The 8,556-nt window shown below is 42.1% G+C and overlaps 1 protein-coding gene across 2 annotated transcripts in view; it reads left to right on the top strand.

Annotated features, from left to right (window-relative positions):
- The first annotated feature begins 3,272 nt into the window (after positions 1-3,272).
- prps1b (phosphoribosyl pyrophosphate synthetase 1B) overlaps positions 3,273-8,556 on the top strand; it is a 53,738-nt gene continuing 48,454 nt past the window's right edge. The window contains exons 1-2 of one of the 2 annotated variants that reach the window (XM_043704735.1): positions 3,491-3,559; positions 4,693-4,805. In XM_043704735.1, the coding sequence (XP_043560670.1) occupies positions 4,693-4,805 (113 nt within the window). In that variant the 5' untranslated portion in view covers positions 3,491-3,559. Of the gene's footprint in view, positions 3,560-4,692; positions 4,806-8,556 lie in introns of both variants that reach the window. The other variant, XM_043704733.1, reaches the window with a different exon arrangement.

An 8,556-nucleotide genomic window follows, 5' to 3' on the forward strand; every position in this document is an offset into this window, starting at 1 on the left:
CTTTCAAAGATCTGTGTACATGGACACCAAGATCCCTCTGCTCAACCACACTACCAAGTATCCGACCATTAGCCCAGTACCCAGTCTTGATGCTTGATTGATAACAACAGCTTCTAGTGCACTTTACATAACAAAAACGGACCTTTGCCATCAACTACTACCTTCTGTCTTCTTCCAGCCAGCCAACTCCTAATCCAAACCTCCAACTCACCCTCAATGCCATACCTCCGTATTTTTTGCAGTAGTCTACCATGGGGAACCTTATCAAATGCCTTACTAAAATCCATATACACCACATCTACCGCTTTCCCCTCGTCCACCTCCTTAGTGACCTTCTCAAAGAATTCAATAAGGTTTGTGAGGCACGACCTGCCCTTCACAAAAACATGTTGACTATCCTTGATCACATTATTCCTATCCAGATGTTCATAAATCCTATCCCTTACAATTCTCTCTAAACCTTTGCCCACAACAAAAGTGAGACTCACCGGCCTATAGTTACTAGGGTTATCCCTACTCCCCTTTTTGAACAAGGGAACCACATTTGCTAGCCTCCATATAGCAAATGTGGTTCCCTGTATATAGACTGGGATAGTGTTAGTGTAAGAGACAGCAAAGGACAAGCATTCCCAGACTACGTTCATGAGAATTTCAATCCCATTCTGCAAATCATGATCTTGACTGATCTTTTGTCCCCAAGCAATACTTCAGTTTTCTCCCCATACTACTTGGCACATTTAGCTTCTGAAAATGTTATCTGTTTCTTTCTCAAACATGTCTAGTAACTTTGCCTTCAAAGCCTTCTGTGGTGAATTCCACCACACTACAGTCCTCAGTGAAAAGAAATTATCCTCACCTCAGCCGAAATGGCCTACTGCATATCCTGAGACAGCAATACCTTGTTCTGGACATCTCTGGCTGGGGAAACATTGTCCCTGTGTCCAATCTGCCCAGCCTTGCAGATGTTTATACATTTCAGTGAGATCCCCTCACATTGTTCTAAACTCCATGAAAACAGCCCCAACGAATCCAATCTCTCCTCATATAAATCTGCCACCGCAGGAATCAGTCTGATGGACATTTGCTGCATTCAGTCCAAAGCAAGTATTTTCCTTTTTTAACAAGGAGACCAAAACTGTACAAACACTCTAGGTATGACCCTGGACAACTTCAGTTACCACTTCCTCGGTAATAGACTCTTGAATTTTCCTGAATATTGGCATTAGGCTAACCAATCTGTGATTCCTGGTTTTATTCCTTTCTCTTCATTTGTGAACCTCCAATCCGCTAGAATCTACAGAATTCTGCAATTCGGAATTTGTCGACAAATAATACAAAAAGTATTATAATCAAAACATCTTCATAAGCGAATATTTACAATTTTCCACAGCTTCAATAAGAACATCCTCAACGAAATCAGTCATTGTTGCAACTACAACTACAATCCTCAGGGATTGCATAGCTGTGAAGGTGACTGTGGCAAATAATTTTTTGAACTTGGCTTCTTCCAGGCTGCAGCTGGACATATTGAATAAAGTAATCAGTGGGGCTCTTTATTCAAAATGAGATTGCTACACTTCATTCTTTCTGCACCAGAAAGAAACAAGCTGAGTGAGCACATAGCTTTATTACAAACAGAAACTGCTGGTGAAATTCAGCAGGTCTGGCAGCATCAGTAGGAAGAAAACAGAATTAGAATTTCTGCTTTTGTTTCAGATCTCCTGCATTCACAGTTCTTTGTTTTATTTTATACATGGTTTTACTAATTTGCAGACTTTTACGGCCTGAACCACTATGGAGCAACCATCAGTAGAATGGGTAGTTTAGGTCATGATCTCAGGTTCTTATATAAGAGCACAATTTGAAAAATGAATTCTGCTCTTTCTCCATAGGTGCTGCCTAACCACTGAATATTTTCAGCATTTTTATTTCTTTATTTCAGATCTACTTTGCTTCTGCACAGTAATTTTTTTTTTAATTTGTTCATTCATGAGATGTGGGCATCACTGGCCAGGCCAGCATTTATTGCCCATCTGGGGGGCAATTAAATTTCACCCACATTCTTTTAGGTCTGGGGTCACATGTAGGCCAGACTAGATACCGGTGAGTTTCTTTTCCTAAAGGATATTGGCGAATCAGATTTTTGTTTCTGACAATCAACAATGGTTACGTGGCCACTTTTGAAACTTAATTACAGATTTTTATTGAATTCAAATTCCACCATCTGCCCTGACAGGATTCAAACCTGAGTTCCCAGACCATTACTTGGGTCGTTGGATGAATAGTCCAGCCATAAATAATACAACTCGCCCAACACCTCCCCATTGCAGTCTTCATCTCTGGAATCAGTTCTTGATTGTGCATAAAATTAATTTAAATTTAATTTCTGTACAATTGTTTAAGTATCCTGATTTCTATCTTCAGTCTAACTGGTTGATCAGACTGCTAGCCCCACAAGCAAAGTTAACCATCCACTAAATCTTCAAGGTTGAGAATGTGGTGCTGGAAAAGCACAGCAGGTCAGGCAGCATCCCAGGAGCAGGAAAATCGACGTTTCGGACATAAGCCCTTCATCAGGAAGAGGAGAAACGACTCTGATCTCCAGTCCTCACTTTTTACTAAATCTTCAGGGCCTGTTTTCAAGGTACTGTACAGGACAATCTTGCTCATTTGCAGCTGACCCCAAAATGTTGGCCATTTTATTTTAAACTATAATCTTATTGCTTTAATTTTTAAACTGCTTGTTTCCTTTTATAACGGGGACACTTTTCATTTTTGTTTGAATATACTGGAGCAAACCAGAGTGTTTTTAGAGCTATTTATTTTTAAGTCCCAATTACCGAGACGGACAGCTGGCAATCAACTGATTTTATTTCCAAAAAAATGCTTTATCCATAAAATTTGCAAAGATACATTACATAATATGTGACATACATTAATTCCCAAATACAGCTAATCAGGTGCATCGCAAAACTGGCGTATGCGAAATTGATATTAAAAATTCACGTCAAACATTAGCTTATGCAAACAGCCAGAGGCGTTTCTCTTCTAAGCGACTTGTCCCTTTCTCCAACCCGAAGAAGAACAAATTACCAGTTTGGTCCTGACCTAACTAACCAATACGAGCTGTGTCAGACATCCATTGATTGACAGGGAACTAGGGCCAATCCCAGGAACAACCTGTCCATCTGACCAATCAGAAATGGAATCCTCTGTAATTGACAGACATTCTCACCTATCAGCAGGCCGTTGTCGGGTTCCCCCCCCCCCGGAGAGCTGAAGGAATCACGCGCACCACTAACCCGCTCTCCAAAGATGGTGGCGTAGGGTTCGCTTTCAACTGTATATCCGCTGCAATTTGTTGTTACGGACTTTTCTTAAAAAAATAAACCGTACCATTTTGTTGTAATTTACATTTTATAAGAAAATTTGAAAATATGCCTAATATCAAGATTTTCAGCGGTAGCTCTCATCAGGATTTATCACAGAAGATCGCCGATCGCCTGGGGCTCGAGCTCGGTAAAGTGGTCACCAAAAAATTCAGTAATCAGGAGACTTGGTGAGTGTATGGCGAGATAGTGAGACCACTGTGAATAATATATTTTCAAGAGTAGTTTCTCGCTGGGTGCCTGAATGAAAGGAGGGAGCAGCACAGTAATTGAAGTGCTCTTGCTGCGGCCTTGCGGTGCAGGTGTGTGAGTACGCTAGCTGGGCATAGGTGCTGCTGGGATTTGTAGTCCATCCGAGTGCCTCACTTCATGCCGCGGAGCGCTGCTCACTCACCAAAAACTACAACCCCCAGCAGGCCACACCCTGGCGGCAATGGAACACGTTGCCACAGTCAAGAGTTTGAAGGAAATACCTATCAGCATGAAGAGGCCCACTTTAATAATTGAGTTTTTGGAACTGGATTCTTAAGGAACCTCACTTTCCAGTAACTTTTTTTGTGGAACGTGGAATCTTTGTATGTTTTCACTGGGAAATATGTATTCTCGCAAACGGTTTCAAGTAGTGTAACTTTAGCAACGCTGGATAAGTTATTGTAGCCCATAAAGTATGCTCAATGATGTTTGATTTTCTATCTTTGATTAAATTTTGTAGCATAATTCAAAACTGTCAGTGTGAGTTCTCACCCGAGTCTGAATGTTGCGGTTTCGAGTCCCGCTCAAAACTGCAGCACTCAATCATTGTTGTATCATCACACCGAGGGGGAGGAGATGGCATGGTGGTAATGTGAAAACAATAATCTACAGACATACGCTAATGTTATGTGTTGTGGTTGAATCCCACTTTGGCCGATGGTGAAATCTGAATTCAATTAATAAAATTTTGGAAAAAGATAAAGGCAAACATTATGGTCAAATTCAATTAAAAACAAAATCTGGTTCACTCTCATCCTTTTGGGTGAGAAATCTGCCTGATCTGGCCTGCATTTGACTCTAGACCCAATGTGTTATGGTTGACTATGACATGGCCTAACAAGTCACTTCAAATTGCTATAAGTCTAAAGAGAGGATTGAAACTGCATGGACCACCTGACATCGACCTAGCTGCCAGAACTGATAACAAAACCAGCCCTGTCAACCCTGCAAGGTCCTTCCCACAAACAGCTGAGGCCTTGAATTAAAGTTAGGAGAGCTGTTCCACAGAGAAAATGTGACATACTAATAATCTTGGAATCATACCTTGCAGATGATGTCCAGGTGCCACCATCGCTGTCCCCGAGACTGGAGGTGGCAGTACGGTGGTGTACAGTTCGGAGGTAGTTGCCCTGGGAGCCCTCAACATGGACTCCAGATCATCAGGTTAAACATGGACAAACATGATTATTATCTTCTGCACCTCCAGATTTCAGCTGATGAATCAGTAGCCCTTACATTTAACATCACTTGAAGGAACGTAATAGTGGCAGGAGCACAATGTATTCTGGATGGGGGCCTTCAGTGTCCATCATCAAAAATGGTTCAGTAGCACTACTGCTGATCAAGTTAGCTGAGTCCTAAAGGAAATAGCCAGTAGACTGTCTGTAGCACTTGGTGAGGAAATGAACAAGAGACCTTGTCCTTGCAAATTCTGTTTGTCACAAATCCAACCATCCTTGGTAGCATTGGTAGGTGCAGTTACTGTATAGTTTTTGTGGAGATGAAGTCTTGTCTTTACATTGAGGATACCCTCTATTGAGCTGTCTGGCACTACCACAGTGCTGAGTTTGAAAACTCACAACTGTATTATTGAGTTGGTGTGAGCAACTGCAGAATTGCATTCAACCACAATCTGTAACTTTTATGCTTGCTGTATCATGCACCAACCATTGCCATCAAGCTAATGGATGAACACTGGTTTACTGAAGAATGTGTGAGGGAATGCAAAGAGCGGCATCAGGCATATCTAAACATGGGGTGACAACCTGGTGAAACAACAACAGAACTACTTAACGGCCAAACAGAGGAAGCAGCATGTCATAGACAGGACTAAATAATCCCACAACCAGCAATCAAATCTAATCTTCTGCAGACCTACCATATCATTTTGAGTGTGGTGGTGGAAAATTAAACAATCAACAAGAGGAAGAAAGATTCCCAGCATATCAGTGCAAAAGACAAAGCTGAAGCCTTTACATCTAAGACTTAAGAATGTCAAGGGAACCGTAGGGTGGATAAAACTATTTTATAATTGGGCAGTATAATGGGCCAAATGGAGTGCTTCCATATTGTAGAGTTTCTGTGATCTAAGTACAGAAGAAAAAGAAGCTAAACGTTTTAGGAGTAAATTGTGAATACTCTACAGCACAGGGAAATTTTAGAACTTTGTTCTGCACGTAACAGTTGTTGCTATTTCAGTTATTGGTATTAAATTTAAATCAGATGTTGACAAACTATTTTTATGGGGAAATGGTGGGTGTGTGGAATTAGGTCACAGATCAGCTATGATCTTGCTGAATGATGGAAGAGATTTCAGGTCCTGTGACCTACTCATAAATGCAAGCAAAGTAGTGTAGCATCACGGGGCCATAACCCTGAGATCAGTGATCGAAACCATCCTCTGCTATTTAAGGGACGGCGTGCTGGATCAGTGATTAGCGTTGTTGCCTCATAGCACATGGGACCGGGATTTGAATCCAACCTTAGGTGACTGTCTATGTGGAGTTTTGCACACTTACGCTGTGTCTGTGTGAACTTCCTCTGGGTGCACTGGACATGGGAGGACCTTGCAGGGTTGACAGGGCTGGTTTTGTTATCAATTCAGGTGGCTAGGTTGATGCCAGATGGTCCATCCAGTTTCAATCTTCTCTTTAGACTTCTAGCAATTTGAAGTGACTTGCTAGGCCATGTCATAGTTCAAAAATGTGCAGGTTAGGTGAATTGGCCGTGGGAAATGCAGGGTTACAGTAGGGATGGGTCTAGGTGGTTTGCTTTCGGAGAGGCTGTGTAGACCCAATGGGCCAAATGGAGTGCTTCCATATTGTAGAGTTTCTGTGATAGAAGTACAGCCAGTATTCTGTTTATTTTGTACAGCCAAAGGCATGTGTTGTTTGACACCATCCGTCAGTCATTTGAGTCTACCTGTAATTGCACTGGCACTGAAATTAATATACCACGTTATTCGTTTCTTTGGGCAAAACATCCCTTTGACTTGACAGCAGAATTCTGTTAATGGAAAATACCATTTCTAACTACTGAAAATAGCAGCTGTGTTCATTTTGTTGGAGGTACTGTGCCTTAATACAACAGTGTAATTTGAAGTAAGCAGGATGCTTTTCAATGTGAATGAGAGGGCTTTAGGCCTCTCTAGGTGTATGTGTGAAACAAAGTGTAGCCATTATTATTGGATTCTGTTAAGCAGGGCAGTGTTCTGACATATTCCATCACATCAGTGTTGCAAATTCAGTATATAATGTTTCCCTGAATCAGGCATACAGTGTAGTAAAGGCCCATCAGCCCATTGAGTCTGCACTGGCAATAACTACCACTAAAGGTGAGCTGATCCCAATATCCTGCACTTGTCCCATTTCCTTGAATGTTATATTTTGAGTGCTCATCCAAATTAATTTTAACGGCTGTAAGGTTTCCACTACCTTCCCAAGCATTCTAGATTTCCACCATCCTTTGAAAATTAGATAAGTTAGATTCCCTATAGCGTGGAAGCAGGCCCTTCGGCTCAATAAGTCCACACCAACCCTTCGAAGAGTAACCCACCCAAACCCATTTCCCTCTGACTAATGCACCTAACACTACGGACAATTTAGAATGGCCAAATCACCGGACCTGCATATCTTTTTCACTGTGGGAGGAAACTGGAGCACCTGGAGGAAACCCACACAGGCACTGGGAGAATGTGCAAACTCCATACAGACAGTTGCCCAACGCTGGAATCGAACTTGGGTCCCTAGGGCTATGAGGCAGCAGTGCTAACCACTGAGCCATCGTGCCGCCATACAGAATGAAAAAGTTTTTTCTCAAATCCCCTCAAAATCTCTTATCCTAAAATGATTTGATTTGATTTATTGTAGTCACATGTATCTAAGTACAACTGTGTCACCTTGTGATTGATCCCTCAACCAAGAGGAACAGAATTTTCCTATTCACCCTATCCATACCCCTCATAAACCTATACATGTTAATCATGTCACTCTCAGTCTTCTCTGTTCTAAAGAAAACAATGCAAGTCTATCTAGTTTGTCCTTGTGGCTTATTTGCTCCAACCCCAGGCAATATCTGGTGAACCTTCTCTGTACTACCTCTACTGCTATCGCATCCTTTCTTTAGTGTGATGACCAGAATTGCACATGCTACGCCAGATGTGACCTAACCAAAACTCTGAACAACTTCAGTATCATCTTCTTGCTCTTATACTCTGTCATGACTGTCGAAAGCAAGTGTCCCATATGCTGCCTTAGCTATTTCATTCCTGTACTCTGATGATTTGAGGGATCTGTGAATAACTACCCCAAGATCCCTCTTCGTCTTGTTTCTTCTTCCACTTATCAGGGTTAAGTACCATCTACCACTGTTCAGCCCATCTCGCCAACCCTTTTATATCTTCCTGTAACCTACAACCAACTTAGAGTCATAGAGATGTACAGCATGGAAACAGACCCTTCGTTTCAACCTGTCCATGCCGACCAGATATCCCAACCTAATCTAGTCCCACCTGCCAGCACCCATCCCATATCCCTCCAAATCCTTCCTGTTCATATACCCTCCAAATGCCTCTTAAATGTTGCAATTGTACTAGCCTCCACCACTTCCTCTGGCAGCTCATTCCATACACGTACCACCCTCTGCGTGAAAAAGTTACCCCTTAGGTCTCTTTTATATCTTTCCCCTCTCACCCTAAACCTATGCCCTCTAGTTCTGGATTCCCCAACCCCAGGGAAAAGACTTTGTCTATCTACCCTATCCATGCCCCTCATAATTTTGTAAACCTCTAAGGTCACCCCTCAGCCTCCAACGCTCCAGGGAAAACAGCCTCAGCCTGTTCAACCTTTCCCGATAGCTCAAATCCTCCAACCCTGGCAACAACCTTGTAAATCTTTTCTGAACCCTTTCAAGTTTC

The sequence above is a fragment of the Chiloscyllium plagiosum genome, chromosome 15 (genome assembly GCF_004010195.1).
Source record: "Chiloscyllium plagiosum isolate BGI_BamShark_2017 chromosome 15, ASM401019v2, whole genome shotgun sequence".
Taxonomy (NCBI): domain Eukaryota; kingdom Metazoa; phylum Chordata; class Chondrichthyes; order Orectolobiformes; family Hemiscylliidae; genus Chiloscyllium; species Chiloscyllium plagiosum.